At 43.2% G+C, this 17,501-nt stretch overlaps 1 protein-coding gene across 1 annotated transcript in view; it reads left to right on the plus strand.

Moving 5' to 3' along the window:
• Positions 1–17,501, plus strand: part of CFAP44 (cilia and flagella associated protein 44) — an 82,500-nt gene that overhangs the window by 9,040 nt on the left and 55,959 nt on the right. Inside the window, exons 5-10 of the mRNA XM_026657390.2 lie at positions 2,389–2,560; positions 3,895–4,057; positions 5,386–5,488; positions 5,760–5,976; positions 16,214–16,328; positions 16,679–16,843. Coding sequence (XP_026513175.1) covers positions 2,389–2,560; positions 3,895–4,057; positions 5,386–5,488; positions 5,760–5,976; positions 16,214–16,328; positions 16,679–16,843 — 935 coding nt within the window. The remainder of the gene's footprint in view (positions 1–2,388; positions 2,561–3,894; positions 4,058–5,385; positions 5,489–5,759; positions 5,977–16,213; positions 16,329–16,678; positions 16,844–17,501) is intronic.

Genomic DNA, 17,501 nt, shown 5'->3' on the forward strand with positions numbered 1-17,501 from the left:
GAAGTGAACATTATCCCTATTTTCTTTTGCAGAGGGGTAAAGGGATGGGTGGGGAGGAGGAAGGGGTCTATGGTTCCAGTTCACACCAGTGTTTGTTGTGGGCATCCCGGGGCTAGGGTTGATTCCATGATGAACCAAGGTAAGCTGTCAGCCTTTGATTGATGTGTGCTGTACAACACAAAGATGTCCATGGTGGACCAATGCATCTGCTTCTTCTTGTGTGTTGATGAGAAGCCAGCCAAAAGAGTGTTCTGTGTATTCTGGGTTCACTGCTCAGGCTTGAAAAGACAGGAAGTAATATTTTCTAAAAATACTAGGCCTGATTCTCTATTGCTCGGCACCTTGTTTAGAAATTTACATTATTGCATAATTCTGACCTGGTAGCATTTTACACCTACTTTGCATTAGGCTGACTACACAAGGTAGAGGAATCAGGCATAATATATACACATTGGTCTCAATCTTAGGCCCCATGCTCCCGATATGGCATGGGGTAGAACTCTCCTAGCTCTTAAGATTTTGACCCTTTTAGGCAAAGTAGTGGTGGGCAGTATGCGAGACACCCATCTCTTAGTGGTTAATGTGAATCACCTCAAAATTTTCCAGCCAGTTCCTTCTTGACCATGGTCAGTGATGGTTTTTCCTGAAGAACCAATGTGCTGTCCTCAGTGGTTGTTTCTCCAACTCTCTCCTGACTCACTGTCTGGCCTTCGACAATCCATGCTTGTTAGACCAGCTTCTTCAGTCAGAACTGTAATAAATTCCTTTAGTTTTTTGCCTCTGGTGCCTTTCTTGTTGCTCTGGATTACTTAGTCCTGAGAATGTCATCTCATTCAACCCGTTTCAGTCATTGCATAGCTAGCTACTTTCATTATGATAGGCGTGTTCTCTGGGTGTTTTGGGTCCAGTTTCCATTTTAGTGCTTGAGTAAAATGTTATAACAGAATATTGGCACCCACCATTCAGGGCACCGTGTCTATTGTGGTTCTTTGCAGGATATTTTGTTGGAACTTTGGCACACCGTGTCTTGGCCCTTCAATTAATTCTTTCTGTCAATGCACTTTTCCTTTCCAGGATGTGCTCCTCTCCTTCTCTTACATTCTAAATCACTTTTAAACAATGAAATCCACTCTGCATGAGCAGGAAATCCATTGTAGGATAGAAGGAATTTTAATGCTCCAAGACTGTGGATGCTGCATTATCCAAAAATGGAGTGTGAGAGCAAAACACAGAAATATACCCTGTTTGGAATGCTGAAGAAGTGAAAATTATCCCAATTTTCCTTTGCAGAGGAAAGCAAAAGTAGTCCCTCAAAGAAATCATCAGGTGAAGGAGAGGTACCACCAATTCCAGAGGGACAGACAGAAAGAGTAGAAAAGCCGGTGGAAGGTGCGGAGTCAGATAGCAGTAGTGCCCGTGAGTATTGCCCCCTCCCTAAGAGTCATAGACATCAACTTAAAAAATCCTACTGCATCCTGAAATTGCTTTTGTTTGCTTACTGTTGTTAGAAGTAACATAAGGCCACAAAGATTAGATAAACAATTATTTTTTTCTACTTTTTCAGCTTGTTCACTTTGTGCACTTCACAGCACTTAATAAGCAGTCCATTTTGCTTTCCCATGGACAGTCTCTGCTCCCTTGGTTGTTTGTATTGGTGCGTCACATGATAACAGGGAGAGACAAACATGTTAACAAAAAAGATAATCTGACTGTAAAACAACAAGAATTGACAGAAATGACTAGGATTGAGGAATAGAACCTGAAACTCATGTTTATAGCTGACTACAATTCCTGCTGACAATATCCGTTCAATGCATCGAGCTCCAGTGAGGAACTATCTAGAGCAGCAGATTAGTAGAAAGCCTTTGTTAGCACAATGTCTCCATGGCAACCTGCTTTACGTGAAGGAGTGAAGTGCTACACGTTTGTACTGATTAGTCAGCATAATATTATGTGTTCAATATCTACTGAAGAAAGAAGCCTCAAACTTGGCTTGTTTTCCTAAATCTAACAAAGTTTGAATAAAACTGTCCCAGTAGCTTTAAGGTCTCAAGGTTTAAAGTCAGTAAAGATTACTTATCTTACAGATATTGACAGAAGTTGTCTGCTATGTGTATGGGGCAGTGAATTTTCAAATCATTCTTACCTTGGTTATTAAGAACCCAGATTTTTCTAATCTTAGAAAAACACATGCTATTCATTCGAGGCTATTCACGGGATAGGTTTCATAGTACAAAGATAGCAGATCTATTTTTAGACACTAGAGTGCATATCATTTATTTGGAGAGAGGAAAGAATTAATGAATAATCCACTTTTGCAGTTAGGGTATTGACATTTATACCTATCTGACTAAAGCTCTTTTTTGTGTCACTATTTCTGAAACACAGAGGAAGATGAGGAGCAGGAGGAGGATACTGAGAAATCCCCAGAGCCAGAAAAAAAGCCTGAGAAGCTAGAAAGGAAAATCTCAGAGACCTTCTTCTATAACTATGAAGATTTGTGCTCGCAACCCTTTGTGACGTCAGACTCTGGGATACCAATTAACCTCCTCACTCTCATGTATCCTCCTCATGCTGTATTGTATAGACTTAGATCTAGGGTTTTCTTATCTAAAAGCTGCAGTATATTATTTCCTCCAGGTGTAAGGGAGGAACAGGAAAGAATGTGTGATTTTCAGATGCACAGGTGGTTTTCCATTGGGACTCAGTGAAGTTGCTGTGAGGAAACCCCTCTTTGTCTCCTTTCTGCATCAGGGCAAGTCTATACTATAAAATTAAGTTGACCTAAATTACGTTGATGTAGAGCCACTGCAGTAATTGAATTGGTTTTGCTCATCCACACCACGCTCCTTGTGTTGGCAGTGCACGTCCTCACCAGGAGAGCTTGCACTGATTTAACTGCCAGTGTGGGGCATGGGGGGTGGTTTCTGAAAGGCAGCAACAGTCGATGTAAGCAACACAGTGTCTATACTGACACTGCATCGACCTAACAACATCGACTTAAGCGCTACGCCTCTCAAAGAGGTAGAGTTACTAAGTCGGTGTAGTGGGCAAGTTACATTGGTGAGAGCTACATTTTAGTGTAGACAATTACAGACTTAGGTTGACGTAATCTGCCTTACGTTGACCTAACTATAGTGTAGACCAGGCCTCAAACTGGCAGAGGGAGAGAGCTTGAGGGCTTGTCTACACGGAGCATGACTGTGTACTGCTGGGAGTCTGATTTCTAAAGCCCACTAATGTGTTGCACGTTAATTGGTTGTGTAGACCTTGCTGGTGCGCACCAGATGTCCCCTAGTGTACTTAACATAGACCATGCATGTGTGCACTATGTTAAAGTGCACGAGAAAACTTTTGGTGTACACCAGCAGGGTCTACATGACCAATTAATGTGAAACACACTAGTGCACTTTAGAAATCACCCCTCCTTCCACAGTACACATTACTTCTCCATGTAGACAAGCCCTGAGACATTGCTTTGGTTCTGTCTCTTGCCTACAGTGTGCTTTGTAATCTGATCAATTTCTTTTATATTTTATATGAAAAGAGAACATTAAGACAATAGAATATGAATTCTTAGGAGAGCTCCAGAGATCAGGATAGGCCATAAAAAATGGAGTCTGACATGGAGTTGGAGGGATGGTACATAAATCTTTTAAATATTTCATTTATATTTTCCCCAATTATTTGTAATACCTTGATGGGTTTTAGCTTCATCATGGCACCAGTCTTAAAACAAACCAAAGCCGGACCAACAGAGTAACAACCACCCAACTCAGTGTTCCCACCTGGGTTTGCTCTAGTTTTTAGTATTAATACCTTTATTGCTATTACGTGGAAGAAATAAACCTCAAGGTCTAAGGTCAATGCTTTTCCTTAGTGAGCTGTTCACAGACACTCTTTTGGTTATGACTGCACCAAAAGTGCAAACCTGCAATTGCTGGATAGTCAAACACTCCTCTACGTAGCAGGCAACCAACTGGTGCTCTTGGACCTGAAAACTAAATATCAGAGTTATCTCCGGAGCAGCAGCGGTGGTGGAATTGGCATTATCACGGTATGGCTTTTATTTGCCTCTTTAGGAAGAAGATCCCTTTCTAGAGTTTAAAACTTACAGTAGTGAAACAGTCTGGATGTCTCAGTTGTTTCACGGAAGATTTCCACAGTTGCCTGCATATTTGGGCTTGGATGAAAGAGCAGCATTGATTAAAGGGTGGAAAAGAAAAGTCAGTAATCTCAGATGTGTGACCAGTAGCAATCCATCAAGGTGTATTACATGGACCTAGCTGATTAATAGTCAGAGAACAAACAGCTGCATATCTTAAATAGGTCCAGGTTCCAGGCCATACTAATTGGCAAGAGTCAACTGGGTTTCACTTTTTGTTGTTTTTAAAATTTTATTTATTAAAATGCTCTGGATACAGTTTAATTGTTTTTGTTCAATACATCATCTATCCTGATTACACTTAATATTGGTTAAATGTTTCATCTGTCTTGAAATTTGGAATTTCAAGTACATAGTTAAATGGAGTGAAATGTTGTCCAATTTCACTGTAGCAAGCTCCTCTCTGTGGGCCAGATTATGAAACACTTACTCTGGTTTATCACCATCTTATTCCACAAATAGTCCTGTTGGATAATTGATACTATTCCAAGAAAGTAAGGCTATCAAAATCTGGCACTATGCTGTTTCGTTATATTGTAAGCAACACTTCTTGGAGAATCACATCCTCAATCTCCTGCACAGAGCTGGGTGATGTTTTTTTACGGGCAAATTAATTATTTGAGCTAAAATGCATTTTTCTATTGAGCAAAACTATTTGCAAATATGGGTCAAATTTGCATATAATTTTGGCTGAATAAAAATAATGGAAAAAATCAAAAAAGAGTTGAAACAGTTTTGACATTTTTAAAATGAAATATGTAGACTTTGTTTCAAAATTACAGTTTGCGTTGAAGTTTAGCTACATTTGTTTAAAAAAACCTTTAAAAGGGTATAAGCACCCAAAAAGTAATAAAATATAAAAATATTTTGGGTCAAATGAAACATTTTGTTCAACCCAAAACAATTTTTTCCTGTTTTTGTTTTGGCCACATAAGTGAAAAAAAAATTATTTGCTCAACTCCACTATTGTAGAACAGCCCCTGAATGTGCTGTTGCTAAGTTTGCTCCTATTCTCCAATAGTAGAAGGATAGCAGTGCCCTAAATGCTGTCCATGGAGAGATGGATTGGTGGGCTGAATGCAGGTGAGATGATCAAAGAAGCAGGATAAATGCAAATTATTGCATGGTTCCACAATGTGTGTGGTGGTATACAACTTGATATTTAGTTGAGGCCAGCCAAAGGGGATATCGGAGTATGTAACAGTCTTTGCTTTTTCTAGGTACATCCTAGTAAACAGTATTTTGCAGTAGGAGAAAAAGGATGGAAGCCAAACATCATCATCTATGAGTATCCCTCACTAAAGCCATACAGAATACTCCGAGGTAGGTTAAATAGGACTATTTCGGTATTACATGGATACAGCAGAGTTTATAGACTCCAGCAAGTGGAATAATGTTCCATTTTAGATCTTTTACTAATTATATAATCTTTTGGTACTTGAAAATCAAATACAGAGAACTGATTGTAAGTGGTTGTCCTTGCACTCTTGGGTGTGTGGAAAATAGCCAACTGTTGGCTGACTCTGCTTCAGCACTAGCCAAATAATGAGAACTGAGCTCTTTTTAAGCTCTTTGTGGACATCTGTTCTTCCAGGTGGGACTGAGGAAGCCTATGCATTTGCTGATTTTAACCATTATGGAACGCTACTGGCCAGCGTTGGGAGCAGCCCTGACTACATGTTGACAATCTGGGATTGGAAACAGGAAAAGATTGTGCTGAGGTCAAAAGCTTTTTCACAGGATGTTTATAAGGTCACATTCTCTCCTGAAAATGAAGAGCAACTCACCACTTCTGGAGCAGGACACATCAAGTAGGTTGGTTCACAAATATCAATTGATGGGAATTGTCAAAGTTAGATTCAGGACTCACAATTTGTTAGACCACTCTGTTTATTAGCACAGCACTTTGCTAATACATTCAGATAATGTGAGCACCATGCAAGACCCACACTACCTTATTTTATATAGATAAAAAGGGCGCAAACTTAACAAGAGGACAAAGAAAGCAGAACTGAGAAGTTTACCTGAAGCTAGACATACATATTCTATTTCCTTACTAACTGTTACAGATCTCCAGCTAATGTTCCACCATTAGCTTAAGTGGACTCATTGTTTATGCCTTAATGTTCCTTTTCCTGACACCTGTATTTTAACATTCCTTATTTCTGCTTAAAGGTACATACAGCATTTCTTTAATCCATTCTATTTTTACAATATAATTCATTCTACTTTCACAATCGCTCCTTTTGGTCAAGCTACGCAATGACCAACAATTACTGGGTTTTACGTATTAACCGTTCTTTATTTTTTTGTTTATTAGCGATATTTAAAATCATCATATTAGCACTCTGTTTTGGGGCAGTCACCTGGGTGGCATACCTTACACAATTCTGGATACAACAGGAGATTAACTGAAAACATACAAAAATCATTAGGATTTCAAACAGGATAGTCAGGGCTCCCTGAAACAACCAGTTTTTTATGCCAAAGAAATTGAACAGGTTACTTAGCCACTTCCATAAAGAACTCGGCTCTTCATGGGGAAGATATGCGATTTGTTTTAAGTGGCTAGCGCGATTTATTACTTTATTGGTGTCGTCAGGTATAAACACACAACATTCTTTTCCAATGAGAGCACAGGTTCCTCCTTTGGCCGCCAGCACTATGTCCAATGCCTGACGGTTTTGGAGGGCCATCTGTCGGATTGCCCCTGTTTCTTTGGCCAGGGCTCTTAAACTCTCTTCGGTTTTATTTGCTATTATTTTAACTACTGCTTGTAACCTTAAGAGCCTTTTTGCATGGTATATTACTCCCCCAAGTGGGATAACGGAACTGCCAATGGCCTTTTTCCAGGTTAAGGGGCTTATGTTATTTACATACCATTGGGCATCTGGTAAGTTCCTTCTTCTTCGCCTGAAATTACGGAGGCGTTCTTGTGGGAAGGACCCTAGCACTTGGAATTGTGGGAAGAGTCGGGCGGGATAACAGATACCTGACCAGTTAGCTGGTAACGCAGTATAAGCTTTGGTCCCACAAACCCAATGATGGCCTATTAAGGCCGGGAAGGGTCGGTTGCACCCATTTGTCACATAGGTGCCTGCAAAGGAGGAGTAATATTTTTCAAAGGGCACAGGGTAATTCTCCTTACGAGGAGTGGTGTTATTTGCATGGCATTGAAAGATTGTATTGTTTTTACTAAGGTTAATGTAGGGGGAACATGAGATTGATTTTTCTGTTTGATCCCAGGTCAAGAAAAAATTTATATCCCCATACCCGGCCCGCCACTCTTTAGTTTTGTTCGAATAATCCCATACACCATTTGCCACAATATGCCGAAGGCAATGGCTTTTTTCCAGATCCAGCCCTGTCCCATTACACACCCAACACCAATGACCTTTTACCTCCACCACACTTATCCATTTAGATACATTTATTCCCACTGCTTCCCAAGTGTCATTGCTGTTCCATGTTTTGTTAAACGGACAAGGTCCTCCAGTGAGGTCTGGGGAATTGAGTGGGATTGCCAGGACAGGAACACCAGCTTGAGAGTGGGCTGGGATGTGGCTGCAGACCCAGCAATTAGAAATATTAAGGGTCTGAGCTATCCTCACTTGCTGCTGGATAAAAGAATTGCCATTGTGGACTCCCCAGACCTTAAGACACCAGTAGCCGAGGAACAGGCGCCACCAGAGGCGCATGTTGGAGGCAAGGCCCTTCTGGTTCTGACAACCTTCAACTGAGGGAACCGCAGTCATGGTTTTATGTTCATCAGGCAGCAGGCGCTACTGCTTTTTTTTGGGCCTTGCTGTAGGTTGTCGTCTGCTTCTGGCAACCCTTACGAGAGCGAAGATTGTAAGGTATTGCAGGCTGTTCCTTTACATCTTCTTCTGGAGTCAAAATTGACTCTGTGTGGTTCTGAGGTGATGATTGGTTCGCTGGGGATGGTGCCTTCTTACACTGCGAAGCATGTATCCACGCAGCGATGCCAGATAGTTTAACGGCCGTCTGGGTAGTAAGCAGTACCTGATGTACCTTCCACCGGGGCTCCAAGGCGTGTTTTCGATGATGGTGCCATACGTAGACCCAATCACCTGGCTCGAGGTCAGCGTCAGAGGTGGGTTCCGTCGGCCAGGCGGCTCAAACCTGTGAATGGAAGTGACTTACAGCTTGCATTAATCCCTTGCAATATTGAAGGAGCGTACCGTGAGTCAAATTCAAGTCTGGGACTGGAGTAATGGTAGCCATAGCTCGCATAGGGCATCCCATAACAATTTCAAAGGGACTCAATTTATGCCTTTGGGATGGAGTGGATTGCATTTCCATAAGGGCCAGTGGTAAAGCCGCTGGCCAGCTTAACCCTATAGAGACACGAATTTCAGCAAGCTTATTCTTAAGTACACCATTTCGTCTTTCAACTGCACCTGCGCTTTGTGGGTGGTAGGGACAGTGCAACAGATGTGTGATATGTAATACACGATCCAGGTGTTGAACAAGTTGTCTGGTAAAATGTGTACCCCAATCACTGGACAGAGTGGCAGGAATTCCCTTGGCAGGCATAATATGATTTAACAAACATTTGGCAACAGACAGTGAGTCAGCCTTTCGACAAGGAAAGGCTTCGATCCAACCAGAAAATAAACATACCATAACCAAAATAAATTCATATTGTTGACACTTAGGCATTTGTACAAAATCAAGTTGCCAATGCAAGAATGGTGCTTGGGGCAGGCCCCAGAATCCCTGAGCCACTTTTACAGGTTTACCAATATTGTGGCTTTGGCAAGTGGTACAGGAGGCACAGTGGCGGGCTGCAAAAGAGCTGAAATGGGGGGCCCACCATCCTGCCTTAAGCAACAGAGGGTCCTGTGGCACCTTTAAGACTAACAGAGGTATTGGGAGCATAAGCTTTCGTGGGTAAGAACCTCACTTCTTCAGCTTTCGTGGGTAAGAACCTCACTTCTTCAGATGCAAGACTTGCATCTGAAGAAGTGAGGTTCTTACCCACGAAAGCTTATGCTCCCAATACTTCTGTTAGTCTTAAAGGTGCCACAGGACCCTCTGTTGCTTTTTACAGATTCAGACTAACACGGCTACCCCTCTGATACTTGACATCCTGCCTTAGTTACAGCAGATACCATTCCCTCCTTTCCGACATGCAAAACACCGTGTAGCAGGGTGGCCAGCGATGGGTAGAGTGAAAAGGGGGCCCCAAAGGCGCCAGTAGGCGAACGCCAAAGGGAATCAGGATGTAGAGAGCAACCCTGGGCAACCCAGGAGTCCTTTTCGGCTTCTGGGGCAGAGTCTTGGAGCAGGGTGAGGTTAGTGAGGGACGGCGGTGGTATAGAAACAGAAAGGGAACCTACGAATGCATCTGGGGAAGGTTCTATGGCAGCAGCACGTTTAGCAGAGGCGTCAGCAACTGCGTTACCCTTAGCAACATCAGTATCCACCATCGAGTGGCCAGGGCACTTAACAATAGCTAGGGCAGATGGAAGTAAAACTGCATACAGGAGAGCAGCGATGTAGGGGCCATTTCTGATAGGGGTACTGGCGGAGTTAAGGAAACCCCGAGCTTGCCAGAGGGTGCCAAAGTCATGTACAACCCCAAAAGCATAGCGGGAGTTAGTGTAAATGGTGGCGGAGCGTTCCTCCGCCAAAAAGCAGGCACAGGTGAGGGCAACTAATTTGGCAGCTTGCGCTGAGGTTACAGAAGGTAAAGGCGCAGCTTCTAGAGTTTCAGAGAGTGACACTACAGTGTATCCTGCAAGGAGACGACCTTGGTTGTCTCGGTGATATACGAAGCCGACAGCAGTAAAAGTTTATACCTGGTAAGGCGGGCGGAGGAGAGGTGGCCTGTGTTACGTTGTAGCAGGAGAGTTTCCACAGAGTGAGGTACCATGAGGGTAAGAGGAGAGCGGAGGACAAGGGATTCGGACATTTTGACTAGGCACGCTGCAGCAGCCACAACACGCAGGCAGGGGGGTAAGCCTTGGGCAACAGGGTCCAAAGTGGCAGAGAAATAAGCCACTGGGTGGTTTTTGTCTCCGTGCATCTGAGTGAGGACTTCCAGTGCACACCCAGATTGTTCGTGGCAGAAAAGGGTAAAAGGCTTAGAATAGTCAGGCAGCCCTAAGGCGGGGCAGAAGCCAACCCTGTTTGAGGGAAACAAAGGCAGAGTCGGCCTCAGGGGGCCACGGCATGGGGTCAGGAACAGAGACTCGAGTGAGTTCCTGGAGAGGTTTTGCAAGGGAGGCATATTGGGGAATTCATTGCCTGCAAAATCCAGCCATTTCCAAAAACTTTCGGACCTGGCGTGGGGAGCGGGGTCGGGGAAAACTGAGGATAGCTTGGACGTGGGCGGGAGAAAGTATATGGGAACCCTGGGAGAGGAGAAAGCTAAGGTATGTGACAGAGGCTTGACAGAGCTGTAGCTTAGAGCAAGAAGCCTTGTGACCCTTCTTTGCTAGGGCAGTAAGGAGCACTAAAGAATCAGATTCTGAGGCAGACAACGAAGGGGAACAGAGGAGTAGATCATCTACATATTGGACTAGTGTGGACCTGGATGGAAAAACAAAATCAGCAAGGTCTCGGGCTAATGCTTGGGAAAAGTAAGATGGGCTTTTAGTATACCCCTGAGGGAGCGTGGTCCACGTGTACTGCTGCCCCTTGTAAGAAAAGGCAAAAAGATACTGGGAGTCAGAGTGAACCGGGACAGAAAAGAAAGCAGAGCACAAATCAACAACAGTAAAATGAGTTGCACCTGGTGGGATAGAAGCCAGAATTGTTGCTGGGTTAGGGACAACAGGAAAGGTGAGTATAACAATGCGGTTAATGGCTCGAAGATCCTGAACAAACCGCCACGATTTACCATTAGCTTTTCGAACTGGGAGGATAGGGGTGTTACAGGGGCTGGAGCAGGGGACAGTAATGCCTTGTTCCCGCAGGGCGGTCATGACCAGAGCAATGCCAGCCTTTGCTTCGGGGTTTAAAGGGTATTGAGACAGGCGAGGCAGGGGTTTGGAGGAGTCAACAGTAATGCAGACGGGGTCAGTATTTAAGCGGCCCACTTCAGATGGGTGGTTTGGCCAGAGAGAGGATGGGACCTGCGAAATTAGGTGTTCAAGGGATGGGATGAATGGGTAACAGGGAACTGGAGTGGAAAGGGGAGTTTCAGACAGCAGGGAGGCCACAGAATCACTCAGAGAGGACTGGGGGATTTGTAAGTAGACACCATCCGGGGAACAATAGATGGTACAGCCAAGTTTACATAACAGATCCCGACCCAAAAGGTTTACCGGAGTGGAATCAGAGAGAAGGAATGTATGATCCGCGGAAAGGGGACCAACCTGGACCGGTAGAGGTTTTGAAAGGGGATAAGGGGTTGGGACTCCTGTAATACCCACAGCGGACACAGTTTTTCCGGAGCGGGGAACCGCAGGCAGATCGGTAGTAAGAACTGCAGAAAGCGAAGCTCCCGTATTAACAAGGAAAGGGAGAGAAAGATTATTAATAGTCAAAACACACTTACCCGTGGGAGTGAGAGGTAGTAAAGGAGCTAAAATTTCCTGAGGTTCCCCGGCGTCCCGTTATTGTTGTGGGACAAAGTAAGGCTGGGGATTGTCGGGCTGTGCCGACAGGGGGTCTAACTGGTTATTTACAGAGCTATTATGCCGGTTTGGACACTCATTCTTCCAATGTCCAGGCTGCTTACAGTAATTACAAACATCCCCAAAACCCGAAAATCCAGTTCCACGACCCCTCCCGCGACCATGTCCCCTTCTCTGGAACCTTCCCCGTCCCCGGTACTGTTTGCCCTGCCCTGAATAATGTTTTATTTGCAGGGCCATTAATTTTTGAGAGGACTGTTCCTTCTTTTCTTTCAGAGTGCATTGGCAGTGCTCTGCCACTGTTTGCAATTTGTCCATGGTTTCGGTCTTCCACCCAACACTTATTCGCTTTAGCATACTGCCAATAGCAGGTAGGAGGCCATTAACAAACGCATGAGCCAGGGCACCCTGTTAATTTTTATCCGGTTGCTCTGTACCAGAAAGTTGCAGAAAAACACCAGTCAGCCGGGTGTGACAGTCGCCCGGGTTTTTTCCCTGTCGCTGTTTACAGCAGTGTATGGCCGTCCAGTTGGTTTTAGGAGTCCATACTTGAGGGATGGCTTCAAGTAGATTTTTAGCTCGGTCCTTACACTTTTTCCAGTATTTAGCGTCAGGACCGTGTCTGGCAAATTAGAGTGGCGCTCACTGACTGGCCAATTTGCTGCTGTGAGCCATTTTTCATGTTTGCTAGGGGTTACAAGTAGCTTACACAGCTGCAGGATGTCTGCCTCAGAGGGTTTATAGGTGTCGCATACTAACAAAAATTCCTCTGCGAATTTGGTAGGATTTTCCAGGGGCTTTGGAAAGCCTTTTACAATTGAAAGGAGCTTTGAGCGAGTCCAAGGTTTATAGCTCCAAGTGGGACCCCATTCTTGGCCCCCAGTATGCAGGATTCGGAGGGGAGCCTGGACAGTTTTAGAGCTAGAGCGCAAGCAACAGGCCCAATCCTTATTCAGGCTATCTTTGCATGTATAAGAAAAAGCAGAGGAGTCAGGCAGACTGGAGGGTTCTTGACAGGCCTGAGCGGTGCCGGAGGAATGGGCCTGGGTGGCATTGGACGGTCCGAACTGGTCTGAACTGGTGACCTCTGAGAATTGTCCCTGAACTGGGGAGGCTGGTGATCGTCTATTGATCCGACGCAAGGCTACCAAGCCAATTAATGCGTCATCGTCGTCCCCAGAATTTAACAAGGGGTTTTCTTCGTCCTCTTTCACAATGAGATGGGAGTATGAAGGGGGTTGGGATCGATTTGAGTCTGCTCGGAGAACGGGGTAAAGGGGAGCACTCAGTCTGGTGGTGGGAGAGGAGGCTTCCAATAAAACTTTTAACTTATCATTTGAATCTTTGAGAAAGGCGAGTTTCGATTCTGTCCACCTACGATTTGCCTCTTCTCACCACTGCATGAAACAATCAACCTCTCCTCTGGCCAATTTAGTTTTAGGTTGGCTGAGTTTGTCTTTTAAGACGTCCACTCGGTCTTTGTCCCAAAATCCTAACAGTGGCCACTGAGTTTTGGGATCTCCCTGAGTTAACCTAGACCATTTTTCCAGAAATTTACAGGAGTCTGGACCCTTCCTAAAATACATAAAATGAACCGGCGTTTCTTTAGGGAACTGTCCCGACTTAGACGTCTGGTTACCCATACAGGAGGACTTTACACACAACAATCACACAAGAAGGAAATTCGGATTCGTCAGAGCGATGCCCGGTGCAACACACAAAAGGAGCCCACAGGCTACTGCCTCAATCGCCCTTGCTTTCACACCAAGGGTTTTACCCAAGGTGCGGTGCGGCTGCGATTGTGCAGATTTCACTCACTCAGACCGCGAGGACAGGAGCCCTTGGTCGGCCGATCCCCGGACGGAGACAGCACCCAGACTCAAACACGCCACAGGAGGATGGATAGACACAGAGACAGGACAGTCCTCAGTCCGGACAAAACACAGAAATAATTACCTGACTAGATTCCTGATGTCAGATCCCGGGATCCCTACCAGAACAGAGTGGGAACCAACAGGTTCGATGGCGTAGACTTCACTGTGGTTGTGCACCCTTCCATTCAGGAGGAGGACCGCTCGGGCCAAATGCCCAGGTGCTGGCTGCCACGGTCGTCCTACAAAAATGGTCAGGAATCACACGGCCCCAGTGAAGACGGTTGCCATCTGGGTGGAACCTCCAAATTGTCAAAGTTAGATTCAGGACTCACAATTTGTTAGACCACTCTGTTTATTAGCACAGCACTTTGCTAATACATTCAGATAATGTGAGCACCATGCAAGACCCACACTACCTTATTTTATATAGATAAAAAGGGCGCAAACTTAACAAGAGGACAAAGAAAGCAGAACTGACAAGTTTACCTGAGGCTAGACATACATATTCAATTTCCTTACTAACTTTTACAGATCTCCGGCTAATGTTCCAACATTAACTTAAGTGGACTCGTTGTTTATGCCTTAATGTTCCTTTTCCTGACACCTGTATTTTAACATTCCTTATTTCTGCTTAAAGGAACATACAGCATTTCTTTAATCCATTCTATTTTTATAATATAATTCATTCTACTTTCACAGAAGTAACTAAAAAATCATGAAACTTACAAGGTGATTGACTAATAAGAATATGATTGTTAACAGGTGCACAACAATGGGGAACAGTGTTCTGCTTAGCAATACAGATGTTGAAACCTCTGCTTTCCAAAAGAGATAATAGAAATGATAGAAACATAAGGTTGGAAGGGATCTCGCCAGGTCATCTAGTCCAGTCCTCTGCACCGAGGCAGGACTAAAGATTATCTAAACCATCCCTGACTTGTGTTTTTCTAACCTGTTCTTTAAAACCTCCAGTGATGGAGATTCCACAACCTCCCTAGGCAATTTGTTCTGGTGCTTAACTACCCTGACAGTTAAGAATTTTTTGTTGTTTGGTAATGGTGTAATGGACTGCCCAATAAACTGCTCCACTGTTGATCTTCAAAAGTGCATTGGGAGTGGGGAGAACTATTTAAAAGAAATATTTCTATCAACCTCTGTTCTAGCTGTTGGGTCAGCACATGGCTTTTCTCTGCATTCTGGGCTTCTTACCTGTTGGTGTCTCTTTGGCTTTGTGAAATGGGCTGACACATGCTGTTTGGTCAGTTTTAAGAACTAATCACAAAACATGGCCAAAACAGCCCATAAGAGCACCAAAAAGGAAGATACAGTCTGTTTTATAGGTAAATTTAGGTTCCTATTGTAATTAAAAATGGACCAAAGCATTATGCTTTTTGGGGGTAGGGACCATCTTTTTGTCCTATTTGTACAGTACCAAGCACAATGGGATCCTGGTAGATGACGGGGGTGGTACTGCTATACAAATAATAAATAATACTAACAATGATGAATCCAAATACCTGTAAATTTTACAGAGGAATCAAATAAAAATCCCTACATACTTGCAATTTGATTCCAATTTGGATCTAAACCGAGAAGGGGTTTATTTTCAAGGTCTAAACTGATGAGAATTTACTGATAGTTGAAATCTCACAAAATAAGATGTCTGGTGAGATTTTTTTCCATTTTGAGCTAAAACGTCATTAAAAACAGCTTGAAATAGTTCAGTGCCATAAAATGCACACTTGATCACTAACCCTGATTTGCTCTCAATTATAGCATGGTCTCAAGACATAGCCTAAGTATAATCTGGATCCTGATCCACATACCACGAACTTGGACCATCTCTAATTGAAATAGGAGATGATAATGAATCTATTGTAGACAAACTCTCTTGTACTTCTATATCTGTGTAACATTTCTGCATGCTTTGTTAGAAGTAACTTTGGGGATACAGGCCTAAATTCTGGCTCATTTGGATTAACGCAACTCCACTGAAGTCCATGGGGTTACACAGAATGGAATCCAGTGGAAAAGTTATCCATAGGATTTCAATAGATGAGCATCCTATATTGGAGAACAACCAGAGAGAAAAGTAGGTTTCTTCAAGTAAATATGGAAAGTATTGCAAGATGGATATATAAATTTATTTAGCACCTATTTAAATATTAGTCTCTCTATTTTCCCCTGCCCATATTTTTCTAGTTTTTTCATGGAAGTAGGTGAAGGGAAAGTTTGTTTTTTTTGGGGGGAGGTGGGTGGCCGTGGTGTGCAATAAACGCCTGACTGGGATCAGGGTGGGTTTGGTGACCTACTCATCTTGTGGGTACACAGGTGTGTTGGGGCATTTCAGTCCCACTCAGTAAAAACAACAAAAAATAACCCTGGATAGCCGCATTCAGCACGTATAAAGTTTCATCTAATTTTAAAAAACTACAAACCCTTATATTTAAAAATAATTAATTGAGTAGTCCACACATTCATCATATGATGACATCAGAGCCTGAGATACAGTACTTTCTAGATACAATCTCAAGTGTAACCCCAAAGACTATGTTTTCTGTACTCAGGTTCTGGAAGATGGCCCATACATTCACTGGGCTCAAGCTACAAGGAGCATTGGGCAGGTTTGGTAAAACAGCTGTGACTGACATTGTAGGGTATGTGGAGCTGCCTGATGGGAAGGTGAGTAGAGTAAATGAGTACAACTGTTTTCTTTCTCCTTCTCAGGGTCTGAACAAAGATCCATTGAAGTCAATGGGAGTCTTCCCATTCACTTCAGAATGCTTTGGATTAGGCCTTCTATGCACAATCAAATATACAGCCGTGAATCTAATATTGACATTAACTGGCAATAAATTGGCTTATTTTTTAACAGTTTAAAAGTATCCATTATTATAGTGATTCTTAGACAAATGAGCTTTCTTAATTTAAAGTAAAGGCTATAGTGAGCTAAGATATTCACCAGTTTCTCACCAATATCTGCACATTGATATGTTATAACACTCATGTATTACTCTTCACTTGCATGAAAGGTTATCTCTGGATCTGAATGGGGCAACTTGCTGCTTTGGGAAGGGGGCCTCATCAAAGTAGAGCTCTGTCGAACTGGACATAGACCCTGTCACAATGGCCCTGTTAATCAGTTAGTTCTGGATGAGGGAGAGCTGGTCACTGTTGGAGGAGATGGCTACATTAGGGTGAGTATTTTTTCCTCTAGTAGTCTGGACGCATATTTGGTATACAGAGTCTTGTTAATAGTGGGAAAGGGAAGTAACTGTTAGCCTACATGTTGTATTGGGAGTAGCCTATTGATGGAGTTTCTCTGCATGATCACTGTCTAAGAATGAATTTTGACGAGGAACTGGATAGAAGCAGATCTCTTTCCACAAGGTAGATGTTTGGATCAGATCACATTTAAATAACTTTGTACCTACTAATGCTAGAGAAATCCCTTCTGTGCACTAATAAATCAGAATCAATTTCAATGATGTCTTTAACAAGTTTTATTTTTTAGTTTTGTCTTTAACAACTTTGGGGATGTTTTGTGTGTGTGTAGCTTAGGTTTATGTTAGTCATTTTCAGGCGTTGTTAACATGTCACATACTATTCAAAGGATAAATCACAGTGGTGTTTGAAATTAATTTCTGATCATGTGAACACTCAAGGCATTTGTGTAAGTAACTAGTACCTCTGTCATTTTATTTCAAAGATGTATCCATTTCAACTGAGCAACAAACCCCTGTTAAAGAAAAATAAATAATGGGACATCCTCAACTTAAAATCAAACCAATTTTTAAAAATGAGTTAAAAGTAGTCTCAAGTTCTTCACCTGCTTCTGATTCTACTTGCTAATTT

Source organism: Terrapene carolina, unplaced genomic scaffold (assembly GCF_002925995.2).
Source record: "Terrapene carolina triunguis isolate 2854851 unplaced genomic scaffold, T_m_triunguis-2.0 Scaffold242, whole genome shotgun sequence".
Taxonomy (NCBI): domain Eukaryota; kingdom Metazoa; phylum Chordata; order Testudines; family Emydidae; genus Terrapene; species Terrapene triunguis.